A 14269-nucleotide genomic window follows, 5' to 3' on the forward strand; every position below is an offset into this window, starting at 1 on the left:
CGACGCTCTTCCGATCTGCTCTAATAAATTTGTTAGTCTCTAAGGTGCCACAAGGATTATCCTGATCCATTTGTTGTTCAATGTTTTTATTTGTGCTATGGAAAGGCCACATCTTAGCTTATTCTTTTCTGTACTATGCTACTGTAGTTGCTGATTAAAACCTAACAACATTTTATCCAAGTGACAGAAACTTTAAATAGCGCAATATCTATCTGAACAAGCAGTGTGGATTTGATAATCGACCTGAATTGAGTGTTGGATCACATAGAATCATAGAAATGTAGAGCTGGAAGGGAACTTGAGATGTCATTGAGTCCTGCCTCAGCGAAGGGGGCTGTACAAGTAAACCTAGACCATTCCTGACAAGTGTTTGTTCAACCTGTTCTTAAAAACCTCCAATGATGATGATTCCACAACTTCCTGTGGAAGCCTCTTCCAGATCTTACCTACCCTTAGTTATTTTCCCCCCCAGTATCTAACCTAAATCTCCTTTGCTGCAGATCAAGCCCATTACTTCTTCTGATCACTGTCTTCCTTATAGTTGACCATAATGTATCTGAAGACTATCTGGTCCCCCCTTAGTCTAAACATGCCCAGTTTTTTTAAGCTTTCCTCGTAGGTCAGGTTTTCTAAACCTCTTATCATTTTTGTTGCTCTCCTCTGGACTCTGTCCAATTTTCCCCCATCTTTCCTGACATGTGGCATCCAGAATTGGACATAGTACTCCAGCTGAGTACTCATCAGTGCTGAATATTTGAACGTGGATAATTTGTGGCTGTTACTAGACAAATAGGAGTTGTACAGGAAGCATGAGATCAAGGCTAGAGGTGCTAATCAGAATCACTTGGTAAATTTTTCCTTATTGTTTGTTTGCATCTGGCTATTAAATTAGGCTGATTAATGCCAGCTTTCTCATTGCAAACCAGATAGATTTAAGGCTTTTCCCGTCTCGTTCTCCCTCTGTAAGTCAACAGGCATAATAACCTTGGAGAACAGGTACTGTTACCAGCTAACTCAGAGGTAAAAACATTATGTATAATGAGATTTCATCTTTTTAACATTGATTCCCTGTGGATGGAAGAAACTCAGAAGGTTATCTTCTACACTTCCTGTTAGAGAATGAAAATGTTATTGGCTTTTGCATGCAATGTGAGAATATTTGCTACAGGATGTATTTCCAGATAACAAGGGAAAAACTTTGGAATCAGTAGTGTGTGATCACAAAAGTGTGTGTATTCTAATTATGCACAAACTTAATTTTTGTTGCAACAAAAATAAAGCCCCAAATAAGTTAAAACAAAAATACAATTTTAAATAAGGTGATGTGGCACAGAACATACAGCGTATGTTATATAGTGTATAAAACCAGTTAAAACAACAAATCAGATTAACTACTTATTTATAACACATTTAAATTTTCACATCATTTAGTTAAGTACAACAACCCACCGTTCCTTTAAAGATTACTGGTGCTTTGTGAATCCATGAAGTTTCACTTTGTCTCTTTTCCAGTAAGCGTCTGAATCATCCTCTTCCCGAAGAGGTGGATGGGGCGAGTGGGTCAGTGCCCTCTGCAAAGTTAACTGCTTGCTAGTTTGTTCTGATGCTGTGACTGTCACTTGGTCATGGTCTGCAGCCTCTTTAGTCTGTACTTTTAACTGTTTGAAGGATTTCTTAACCCCTTTTGTGTCCTGCAGACACAAGACCATTACATATAATTCTTCAATACACACTTCCTTTTTATGGGAGTTTTTATATTTGTTGTTGTTTACTACGTTACTCTCAAAGGTCTCCTGAACCGTGTCCCAAGGTTCTTCCTTGACTAAGGCTTTTCTATTAAATCCTCCTCCCCAAAGGAGATTATAAACTGTTTAATGTAGTGCTCCATTCTGAGAGCCTACTTTCTTATCTGGATGTTTTCCAATGCCCTGGCTAGGACCTCCCTACAACCATCTGTGCCTTGTTAGTACCCAGAGTCTTAGATTGCAACACCAAATGTGACAATGAGACATCTTGGAGTTGAGCCCACCTAAGGAGGGAAACTGAGGCATGATCAGTTTAGGCTTAATCCATTTTTTACTTTATTTATAAATTTTCAAACCATCATTTTCACATATAGTTTCTGATCCTATATTTGACAGATAATAATAAACAGATAAGACTGAGCAGGTAGTGCACCTTTCTTTATACTTAATCTTTGATCCACAGTGGCCTAGATGAGTCAATTTTGGAGGAGTGTTTGCAGCATCTGGAGAAGCAGCTGGAGAGCAGCCAGGCCCGGAAAGCCATGGAGGAATTCTTCTCGGAGAGGTGAGGTGATGGAGTATTGCGGACTTGTTTTCTCCTCTGTTAATCCTTGTCTTGTCACACTTAGCATTTGTGGAATGCTGTTGCTTCTGTACAGGAAAGTGCGAAGTTCATATAATCTGCACAAGGAACATGTTGCCCTTTGGAGAGATGTGGGATTTTGTAAGTGTGAAAAGATTCCCAAGTGAGAGAGAGAGAGTTGTTCTGCTTTGACGCTGCAGATAAAATATTCTGTTAGTCGTCATTTCAGTGTCTGGTTGTGTGAGTCTTTGGATACATCCGTTTTGTCAGAGGCAGCATAAAGAACCTCTTGAGAGAGGCTGAATTAATTTGCCTGTCAGTTCTACTGGTAAAGTAGCACCTGTTCTCTCAGTGCTACCCCAGGATAGCATTGGCTTGGTCTCCTGAAGAATGCCTTTTTCCTGTCTTGGAGTATGCAGACAAGGTAGTGCGGATGTAAGACAGCAGAGCACAGCAAGAGTGTAGGAAGTGATGAACAGGGGGAGAGTTAATTTCAGTTGCAAAGCTGATTGACATCCTTTACATGCTCTCTACTTTGTTTTGTTCAGCCCAAGCTAAAGTAGCATGATGGGGGAGTTGGCTTGATTTGTGTGCACTGTTGGGATGGGAGATAAATGAGAAAAGAGTAAGCAAGAAGATGATGACAGAAGATGTTGAAATCAGCTTTGCCCCTTTTGTGACAGAACCCTGGTTTGTTACCAGATTGCTCATGTTCTGTGAGCTCCTGAGGTTTGCATACCTCTCTGAATTTGGAGCTAAGGCTCTGATGGCATTGCTCTGAAAGCATTGTATACAGCCAGATTGAAAAAGCATGTTAATGTTGTGCTCCTAACCAGGAGTTAGTACCTCAGAGAGTGGAGGAGAGGACAATATGCAAAAGATGTGATTATTTTACCAGCAGGCTGAAATTGCTTCAACCTCACAGCTGCAAGCATTTTTTAAACTAGGCTCTTCTGTTAAGTAGCCTTAATTTTAAGCTGACTGACTACAGCATGACTCCGTGTGGCTCTAATAAACATTGAAGGGAAGTCGTGTTGGCACTTGTTTGATATTTCCCTTTGGAGTGTAATTGCTTTGCTTCATGGACAACCCATCACCATGGTTTTTGTTGTCATTCTTTTCTGGTGAAACTCAAAATGGAATTTTAAGAATGGAAGGTAGCTGCCTGCAGTACTCCATCCTTACTGTGCTGGGTGCAGGGTTTAGAGTTTTGTCTTGTTTAGGTGTCTGTCCGTCCGTGTCTCCTCCTCCCCCTCTTCGCCCCCACCAAGTACTCTGCAGCATATGAACTGTTTCTGCCCTGGCATCTAAGATGATATAAATAACAGTGAAGAAAAGAGATGAGTGCATTTTTGAAAGGTTTGACCTGATGATTTGTTTTCTCTCGCTCAATTAGTGGAGAACTGGTCCAGATCATGATGGCAACAGCCAATGAAAATCTCTCTGCAAAATTCTGTAACAGAGTTCTGAAATTCTTCACCAAACTCTTCCAGTTGAGTAAGTGACTGTGTTTAATCTCCGCATTAGAACTTTGATATCCATTTAACATTTTTCTTGTTCTACATAAATTGACCTGCAGTATGAAAATGCTTGAAAGAAAAAATTTTGGGAGATACTGAAGACTACGTGTACCCATTCCCAGTCATCTTTAGTGTTTTGTTGTCTTCTGTCCCCTCCTCCTCTCTAGCTTCAGTTTTCAGTTCTGTCCCTGTCCCTCCCCTGGCAGCCTCCCACGGTGCACATTGTTTCTTAACTATTTGCCCTTTCAGTGTGTAGTAAAAGCTTATTCTGAGTTAACTAGTATTTCAGCAATCCCTCTTTTGAAGGTGAATGTTTGTTAAGCAGACTGTTTAGCTCTCTGGAGGAGCAGGCACGAGGGGACTGTCTGGCAATATCTTCAATATGCATATGAACAGCTAGAGATGACCACAAGCTGGAAAATTACACAATTCACTTCTATGTCATGCTTGATTTAGTTACCCCCAGTGTATGAGAGAGAGAATAAGTGTCTGGGGGGAATGAATGGAGGAATAGAATTAGAATGATGCTAGTAACAGGGATAGCTGTGGGACTGTCTCCAATTGCATGCACTTTAGGGAATCCAGTGAATTTTGCTTTTAATAATAGAAAGAAAATTGTCGTCAGGCATGTTCAATTTACAGCCGCAATATCAACCACTGATAATTCTGTCTCCTAGCTGAGAAGAGTCCTAACCCCAGTCTGTTGCGACTATGTGGCTCCTTGGCCCAGTTGGCCTGTGTTGAGCCTGTACGCCTACAGGCCTGGTTAACCAGGATGACCATGTCACCACCTAAAGATTCAGATCAATTGGATGTTGTTCAAGAGAACAGGCAGCTGCTGCAACTTCTGACAACATATATTGTTCGGGAAAACAGGTAGAGAACAATCTTATGTGACTTATCAATAGTATATAATGTAAAATACATATTCCATAGACACCTTCTAGTCTGTTAAATACTGCTGATCTCTCATGCTGTAAGGGCATTGTCTTGCTATTGTTCTCTAGTATATATTAATGTAGTACTATTTGAAACGGGACTACATTAACATACCCTAGGGAACTTTTAGTGTGTGCCAGCAGGGCCCATATGGGGCAGTTAATGCGCGACACACTAGTGCATGTTAGAATTTGCACCTGTCTGGTGCTGACTAATATACTGCTTAGATACCCTCAGAAAAGTTCAGCTTAAACTGGTGTAGATGGGTGATTTTAATGCATCTCAAACTTTCTTCTTGTTGATTAGCCAAGTCGGAGAAGGCGTGTGCACTGTTCTGCTGAGTACCCTTATACCAATGGCAACGGAAATGTTGGCCAATGGTGATGGAACAGGCTTCCCTGAGCTCATGGTTGTGATGGCAACTCTGGCCAGTGCTGGGCAAGGTGCTGGACATCTCCAGCTTCACAGTGCGGCAGTCGATTGGCTGGGCAGATGGTAAGAAGAATGAGACCTGTGTTGGTGATTAATTATCTTCGTGTGTTGGACTTCTTGGGAGTTTGATAGTGGAGAGGGGAGGGCGAGTGGGTGCTGTGTGGTTGCCCCATAGTTCAGAATGCCACCTGTTGGAATATGTGGTAGTTGGGATAAGTGCCTTTATGGAGACTTGTATTGGAACCATGGAGGTCCTTCCCTTTTCCTCTTGATGATTTAGTGGCCACTACCTTAATGATTTGCGTAATGCTGTTGTAAAACTAACAGACTAAATACTTGGGATCATAATCAGTGAGGATTAAATTGATAACTTTTAAGAGCTGGTTCTATAACTATCTTTTTTTAACTTTCCTTTATCCTATAGCAAGAAATACCTGTCTCAAAAGAACGTTATAGAAAAAATGAATGCTAATGTCATGCATGGAAAGGTAAGAAACACAGGCAGTTCTCAATCCTCAGTGTTTGGTCTGAGCCCTGGTCTGCATGAGAAAAGTTATACTGGTATAAGTGTTAGGGATGTTTTTATTCCCCCCCCCCGCCCCATATAGTTATACTATCATAAGCCTCATCTTTATATCCGTATAAAGGTGCCTTATAGAAGTATAGCTTATTTTCCTTCCTGAACCAGAATAAGCTTTACCAGTATAAGCACTTTTATACCGGTATAACTGCATTCAAAAGAACGGCCATATTGGGTCAGACCAAAGGTCCATCCAGCCAAGTGTCCTGTCTACCGACAGCGGCCAATGCCAGGTGCCCCAGAGGGAAAGAACAGAACAGGGAATCATCAAGTGATCCATCCCCTGTTGCCCAATCCCAGCTTTTGGCAGGCTAGGGACGCCATCCCTGCTCATCTTGGCTAATAGCCATTGATGGACCTATCCTCCATGAATGTACAGTATCTAGTTCTTTTTTGGGCCTTGCTGTAGTCTTGGCCTTCACAACAGTCTCTGGTAAAGGAATTCCATAGGCTGACTGTGTTGTGTGAAGAAATACTTCCTTTTGTTTGTTTTAAACCTACTACCTATTCATTTCATGTGGTGACCCCTTAGTTCTGGTGTTCTGAGAAGGAGTAAATAACATTTCCGTATTTACTTTCTCCACACCAGTCATGATTTTATAGACCTCTATATCTCCCCTTAGTCGTCTCTTTTCCAAGCTGAAAAGTCCCAGTCTCGTTAATCTCTCCTCATAAGGAAGCTGTTCCATACCTCTAATCATTTTTGTTGCCCTTTTCTGCATCTTTTCCAGTTCCAATATATCTTTTTTTAAGATGGGGCGACCACATCTGCACACAGTATTCAAGGTGTGGGCATACCATGGATTTATAGAGAGGCATTATGATATTTTCTGTCTTATTATCAATCCCTTTCCTAATGGCTCCTAACATTGTTCGCTTTTTTGACTGCCACTGTACGTTGAGTGGATGTTTTCAGAGAATTATCCATAGTAACTCCCAAGATCTCTTTCTTGAGTGGTAACAACTAAGTTAGACCCCATTGTTTTGTATGTATAGTTGGGATTATGTTTTCCAATGTGCATTACTTGGCATTTATCAACACTGAATTTCATCTGCTATTTTGTTGCCCAGTCACCCAATTTTGTGAGATCCCTTTTTAACTCTTGACAGTCGGCTTTGCACTTGAATATCTTGAGTAGTTTTGTATCCTCTGTAAATTTTTCCACCTCCAGTTTACCCCTCTTTCCAGATCATTTATAAATATGTTGAATAGGACTGGTCCCAGTACAGACCCCTGGGGAACACCATTATTTACCCCTCTCCAGTTTGAAAATTAACCATTTATTCCTACTCTTTGTTTCCTATCTTTTAACCACTTACTGATCCATGAGAGGACCTTCCCTCTTATCCCATGACAGCTTACTTTGCTTAAGAGCCTTTGGTGTGGGACTTGTCAAAGGCTTTCTGAAAATCTAAGTACACTATATCCACTGGATCCCCTTGGTCCACATGCTTTTTGACCCCCCTCAAAGATTTCTAGTAGATTGGTGAGGCATGATTTCCCTTTACAAAAAACACGTTGACTCTTCTCCAACAAATTATGTTCATCTATATGTCTGACAATTTTATTCTTTACTATAGTTTCAATCAGTTTGCCCTGTACTGAAGTTAGGCTTACCGGCTCGTAATTGCCGGGATCGCCTCTGGAGCCTTTTTTAAAAATTGGCGTCATATTAGCTATCCACCAGTCATCTGGTACAGAAGCTGATTTAAATGATAGGTTACATACCACAGTTAGCGGTTCTGCAATTTCCCATTTGAGTTCTTTCAGAATTCTTGGGTGAATACCATCCAGTCCTGGTGACTTACTATTGTTTAGTTTATCAGTTTGTTCCAAAACCTCCTCTAATGACACCTCAATCTGGGACAGTTCCTCAGATTTGTTACCTAAAAATAATGGCTTAGGTTTGGGAATCTCCCTCACGTCCTCAGCCGTGAAGACCGATGCAAAGAATTCATTTCCTTTCTCCGCAATGGCCTTGTCATCTTTGAGTGCTCCTTTAGCATCTCGATCGTCCAGTAGCCACACTGGTTGTTTAGCAGACTTCTTGCTTCTGATGTACTTAAACATTTTTTTGCTATTCCTTTTTGAGTCTTTGGCTAACTGTTCTTCAAATTCTTGTTTGGCTTTCCTAATTAAATTTTTACACTTCATTTGCCAGAGTTTATGCTCCTTTCTATTCTCCTCACTAGGATTTAACTTCCACTTTTTAAAGGATGCCTTTTTGCCTCTCACTCCTTTTTACTTTGTTGTTTAGCCATGGTGGATCTTTTTTGGTTTTCTTTCTATATTTTTTAATTTGGGGTATACATTTAAGTTGAGCCTCTATTATAGTGTCTTTTAAAAGTTTCCATGCAACTTGCAGGGATTTCACTTTTGGTGCTGTACCTTTAATTTCTGTTTATCTAACTTCCTCACTTTTATGTAGTTCCCCTTTCTGAAAGTCAATGCTACCATGCTGGGCTGCTGTGATGTTTCCCCCGCCACAGGAATATTACATTTAATTATATTATGGTCACTATTACCAAGCTGTTCAGCTATATTCACCTCTTGGACCAGATCCTGTGCTCCACTTAGGACTAAAGCAAGAATTGTCTCTCCTCTTGTGGGTCCCAGGACTAGCTGCTCCAAGAAGCAGTCATTTAAGGTGTCAAGAAACTTTATCTCTGCATCCCGTCCTGGGGTGACATGTACCCAGTCAATATGGGGATAGTTGAAATCCCCCATTATTATTGAGTTTTTTTATTTTTATAATCTCTGTAATCTCCCTGAGCATTTCAGTCACTATCACATCCTGGTCAGGTGGTCGGTAGTATATCTCTACTGCTATATTCTTATTATTCAAGCTTGGAATTACTGTCCCATAGGGATTTTATGGTACAGTTTGGTTCATTAAAGATTTTTACTTCATTTGATTCTATGCTTTCTTTCACATATAGTGCCACTTCCCCACCAGCATGACCTGTTCTGTCTTGCGGATATATTTTGTACCCTGGTATTACTGTGTCCCACTGATTATCCTCATTCCACCAAGTTTCTGTGTTGCCTATTATATCAATCTCCTCATTTAATATGAGGCACTCTAGTTCACCCATCTTCTTATTTAGACTTGTAGCATTTGTATATAAGCACTTAAAAAAAATTGTCACTTCTTAGCTGTCTGCCATTACATGATGTTACTGAATGGGACTCTTTTTCATATGACTGTTTCTCATCAGATCCTACCCATATTTTATCTTCCATTCTCTCCTCCTTACTAGGACATAGAGAATTTCCAGTAATAGATTCTCCCTTAAGGGATGCCTCTGTCCAAACCATGTGCTCCTCTGCACCTGTCAGCTTTCCCCTAGCCCTTAGTATAAAAACTGCTGTATGACCTTTTTAATTTTAAGTGCCAGCAATCTGGTTCTGTTTTGGTTTAGGTGGAGCCCATCCTTCCTGTATAGGCTCCCCCTTTCCCAAAACTTTCCCCAGTTCCTAATAAATCTAAACCCCTCCTCCCCACACCGTCGTCTCATCCACGCATTGAGACCCTGCTCAAACTGGAGGAAGAGGACATTGCCACTTGAATTATATCAGTATAGTGGCAAAACTTTCTATTGTAGGCAAGCTGTTAGGGATTTTCATTATTCAGGGAACAGGCACAGGTTAAAATAATTAGTTACCATTAGTAAATGTATTTTTGTTTGGATAAGTGTTTGGTACCTTGTAAAATCTAAATCTTCACCTGGGAAATTCTCTGATCTTCCTTATATACATGGTAGTGAATAGGCACAGACTGTAGATTCAGGCCCAAATCAAAGCCTTACAATCTGCCCTTTTTGGACTATATATAATTATTGTTTTAATGTCTCCCTGAAACTGAAGATTCATACCTCTAATGCAAATGCTGCAAGCGGATAAAATTGCAGGATCTTTTCTGGGCATTTTGCTAACAAAGGTGATTCACCAGTGAACTGAAGATGTCATCTACTCTCCACTGTCCATTCTGTTCTTGTCATCTGGCATGAGGTTGAGACCTACTTGTATTTGGTAGTTCTAGTATCCTACCAGCTCACAAGAACTGGATAGAGTAGCTAGTGCAATATGCATGCCCACAAATCAGAGCCTCTCAGGCCTCCCACCCTTGAGAGATCTTCTTAAACTTTTTAGAGAAAATGTCCTGTCTCCATACTGAACCAATACCACAAACCACCTTGCAAATCCCAAATCAGTTATGTGCTGTGGTAGAATTTCTGAGTGTAACACAAATCCTTACAATCTGTGTCATTAAGAATTGGAGATATTTTCACATTTGTGCTCATTTAAAAATAGATGCAGGAGGATTTAAGTATTCCTTCTCTTTTTTTCATATTAAACTTTTGCTTTCAGCATGTTACTATACTGGAGTGTACATGCCACATTGTCTCTTATCTGGCTGATGTCACTAATGCTCTGAGCCAGACCAGCGGCCAAGGACCCAGTCATCTTTCTGTTGATGGAGAGGAACGGGCTATCGAGGTGGATTCAGACTGGGTGGAAGAGCTGGCGGTGGAAGAGGAAGATTCTCAAGCTGAAGACTCAGTAAGTTCTCATAGTGTGGTGTTCACAACTAGTAGCTGAAAGCCGATGTTGTTGCATGGTTGTAGCAGATGGACTAAGTAATCCATCTCCACAGTATCCCTTATACAACCAATTAAATTGTTGATGCAAATTAGCTGTAGAGTACGGGTTGTGATTGGTTGAGTTACCTCTGATATCACAGTGGTCTAGCACTCACAGCATGGCATAGATACATGCCTTACTGTAGTTATACACCTTACGAGTGTAATCTGTAAAGTTCAAAATGTCTCTTAAAGATTGGAGAGTGACAGACCATGAATCCCAGTGATGATTGAATCTTGTGATATTCTTAATCAGAAGAGCTCTAAACCATGCTTGTAGCTGTTTCCATTGCTTCACATTGACTCAACTTCTAGGCTCCAGAATGACAATCCTGTAATCTTATTATGTAGATTAGTGGTGAGAGTCACAGTAGCCTTCTAGATTTATATGTACAGCTTCCAGATCAAATGTAGAAAAATATTGTGTTTTGACTTATAAAGAGTATAATTTCATGTTGGACAATCTTAACCTGGGATCTGAAAGCCCATCTGTGTCCTCTCTTAAATCATTGTCAGCTATAAAGATTTTGCAATTAGAAGGTAGCTACATAAGACAGAAGAAAATCCAGCTCATTCTGGTGTAGATTAGTTTTTCAGTGTTGACAAAGGTAAAGACTTTTTTGTCAGTAAAGCAAGCAGAGATGAGCTGAAGACTGAGAGCAGAAATGTTGAGTAAGACGTTGCTGGTCTTATATAGCTGGTTCTCTGACTCTGTTACATTAATACCCAATTTAACTGGGGTAGGCTTTTAGATGTCTCTTTAAGATTAAAGCTGCCATCAGTAATTTATTCCTTTAAATTCAGACCCCAATATCTTATTTTAATTATTGTCCAATATTTCTTGGATGTAAAATGAAGTGATTTTGTTTGGTGCCTGCTGTTTTAGATGATGGTAAAACTCACTGTTTTCAAATGCCAATTTATCAGAGAATGGGTTTCCTTTGTATCAAGCGACTCCAGAGTAGGTAGGTAGATATGTAATGCACTGACTAAATGATCTTCCTTCCTAAACAGGATGAAGATTCTCTCTGCAACAAACTCTGCACCTTCACCATCACACAGAAAGAATTCATGAACCAACACTGGTAAGATCCCTCCAGGTCTTCCTTTATACAGAATATCAGCCTGGGTTTACTGGCCATTCAGAATTGGGGAAGAGATGATATGCTAAATCTGAGGGGCTATAGTTTCTAACCTGTCTGGTTTCTTTTGTACAGGTACCACTGTCACACTTGTAAGATGGTGGATGGGGTTGGTGTTTGCACGGTTTGTGCTAAAGTTTGTCACAAGGACCATGAGATTTCTTACGCCAAATATGGTTCATTCTTCTGTGACTGTGGAGCGAAGGAAGATGGCAGTTGCCTGGTAAAGGATCTTCATGGCTAAATTTAAACTGTCCTGCAACTATTACAGGTTGCCTAAGTTTGGCTTTGCAAAGTCTTATATTGCACAATAGTTATTCTGTGATATCAATATATGGGAGGGGTCTACTTTAGAATAAGCTTCATCACTCCCCTGTAATTTGCAGCTTTCTACTTAATGATTTCACCCCCTTCGCCAAAAGGATCTATATTGGCAGATCTCTTAATACTAATTAAGACTTTGAACCTACATAACTAACTTGTGGTTTGTAGGTCAACTTCATGTTGCCCACTTACCAGATCTCTGCTCTTTTGATGTTTCCCACCAGCTGCCAACAATGTTACTTCCTGTCTAATACAACGTCTAAAAGGAAAGTGACATGTAGGGTACAGGGTTATTGCTGTCTTATCTCTCTGAAAATGTACTCTAAGGAATTAATTTTGCTCCAGTTGAAATCACTGGGCGTTTTTGTCATTGACTTAAATGGAAACTGGATTGGGCCCTCAATAGTGCTTTGTCTTTCCCAGGCTTTGGTGAAGAGAACTCCCAGCAGTGGCATCAGCTCTACCATGAAGGAGTCTGCATTCCAGAGTGAACCCAGAGTGCCTGAGAGTGTCATCCGCCATGCGAGCAGCTCCCCTGCAGATAAATCCAAGGTCACCATCAATGATGGGAAAGGCCCTGATGAAGAGAAACCCAAGAAGAGCAGCCTGTGTCGAAATGTTGAGGGCTGTCGAGAGGAATTGCAATCCCAGGTATTGTTGTCACGTTGAAATCTCATTCAACCATCAGAATCCCTCTGTGTAAGTAGTTCTTCAGGATTCTTTGTTCTCCTAGAATAAAGCTTTCTTTACAGTAGCCAGCGCTTCTAACTTAGAGACTTTTACCTTTTTGATTTAGTGTTATGCCAGTACAGTATTAGTGTAGGGAATATGTTCTGTGTTGAGAGTTAACACTGGATTTTTGTGTCTAATGCCGGTAAGAAACAGTCGAGTGTGGTACAGAGTGGTTGTGGAGTGGGCTGTACTGGTAGTTAGACAATTGAGAATCAAGTAACTTGTCTATTATGATAACGGTGCTGTAACTGCTTTTCAAAGACTTACCTGCCTGTGAAATGCTGCTGCTATGGAGGTTTCATGGGTATGTCTTGTGCTTTACTTGCCACATCTGTTTCTTGTAGGCCAACTTCTCCTTTGCTCCTCTGGTGTTGGATATGCTGAGCTTCCTAATGGATGCCATTCAGATCAACTTCCAGCAAGCTTCAGCCATGGGCAGCAGCAGCCGAGCGCAGCAGGCTCTGAATGAACTGCACACTTTGGACAAGACAGTGGAAATGACCGATCAGTTGATGGTATGATTACTGGCTGATTTGCTAATTCAAATGCTTGCTTTTGGGCCAAGGGGAGGGATCACTTTTGCCTTGGTTTTTAATAAGGGTAATGAGCAGCTTGGGGGCAGTGGGAGGGTGGCCAATGGGAACAAGGGCATGGAAGTAGAAATTACCACAACCGAGGTGGAAGTCAAACTCAGTCAGCTTAATAGGACCAAACTGGGGAGCCTGGATCTTCTCCATCCAAGAATATTTAAGGGACTGACACATGAAATTGTCAGCCCAGCAGCAAGGATTTTTAATGAATCTGTAAACATGGAGGTTGCACCCTATGACTGGAGAATTGAAAATATAGTACCTAGGTTTAAGAAAGGGGGGAAAAAATGTGATCTGGGAAACTGCAGGCCTGTTAGCGTGACCTCAGTTGTATGCAAGGTCTTAGAACAATTTTTTAAAGAGGGAGTAGTTAAGGACATAGAGGTAAATGGTAATTGGGATAAAATACAGCACGGTTGTACAAAAGGTAGATTGTTGCCAGACCAACCTGATCTCGTTCTTTGAGAAGGTAACTGATTTTCTAGACAAAGGAAATGCAGTAGATTTAATCTACCTGGATTTCAATAAAGCATTTGATACATTTTCACACAGGAAACTATTCGTTAAATTGGAGAAGATGGGGATTAATGACAGTTTAGAAAGATGGATAAAGAAACTAGTTCAAGGGGAGGCCGGGTCATCCTGAAAGTAAATTGTCAGGCTGGAGGGAGGTTATTAGTGAAGTAACTTCAGAGATTCCTCAGGGACCGGTCTTGCGACTGATCTTATTTAACATTTTCACTTATGACTTTGGCGCACAAAGTGGGAGTGCGCTAATAAAATTTGTGGATGTCACAAAGTTGGGAGGTATAGCCAAAACAGAGGAGGACCAGAATATCATACAAGCAGTCACGCGATAACATGGAAGGTCCACTCATGGATCAGTGGCTGGTTAAAAGACAGAAAACAAAGAGTAGGAATAAATAGTCAGTTTTCAGAGTGGAGAGAGAGAAGAAGTGGAGTCCCCCGGGGTATGTACTGGGACCAGTGCTGTTCAGCATATTCATAAATGATCTGGAAAAAGGGTAAACAGTGATG

General features: G+C 40.8%; 1 protein-coding gene across 1 annotated transcript in view; it reads left to right on the forward strand.

Moving 5' to 3' along the window:
• The window catches only part of UBR4 (ubiquitin protein ligase E3 component n-recognin 4), a 117407-nt gene that overhangs the window by 26272 nt on the left and 76866 nt on the right, over positions 1 to 14269 (forward strand). Inside the window, exons 21-30 of the mRNA XM_034753664.1 lie at positions 2209 to 2310; positions 3725 to 3825; positions 4526 to 4724; positions 5094 to 5282; positions 5644 to 5707; positions 10172 to 10363; positions 11458 to 11528; positions 11661 to 11808; positions 12333 to 12560; positions 12986 to 13156. Of these exons, the coding sequence (XP_034609555.1) occupies positions 2209 to 2310; positions 3725 to 3825; positions 4526 to 4724; positions 5094 to 5282; positions 5644 to 5707; positions 10172 to 10363; positions 11458 to 11528; positions 11661 to 11808; positions 12333 to 12560; positions 12986 to 13156 (1465 nt within the window). The remainder of the gene's footprint in view (positions 1 to 2208; positions 2311 to 3724; positions 3826 to 4525; positions 4725 to 5093; positions 5283 to 5643; positions 5708 to 10171; positions 10364 to 11457; positions 11529 to 11660; positions 11809 to 12332; positions 12561 to 12985; positions 13157 to 14269) is intronic.

This window comes from Trachemys scripta, chromosome 19 (genome assembly GCF_013100865.1).
Source record: "Trachemys scripta elegans isolate TJP31775 chromosome 19, CAS_Tse_1.0, whole genome shotgun sequence".
Taxonomy (NCBI): Eukaryota; Metazoa; Chordata; order Testudines; family Emydidae; genus Trachemys; species Trachemys scripta.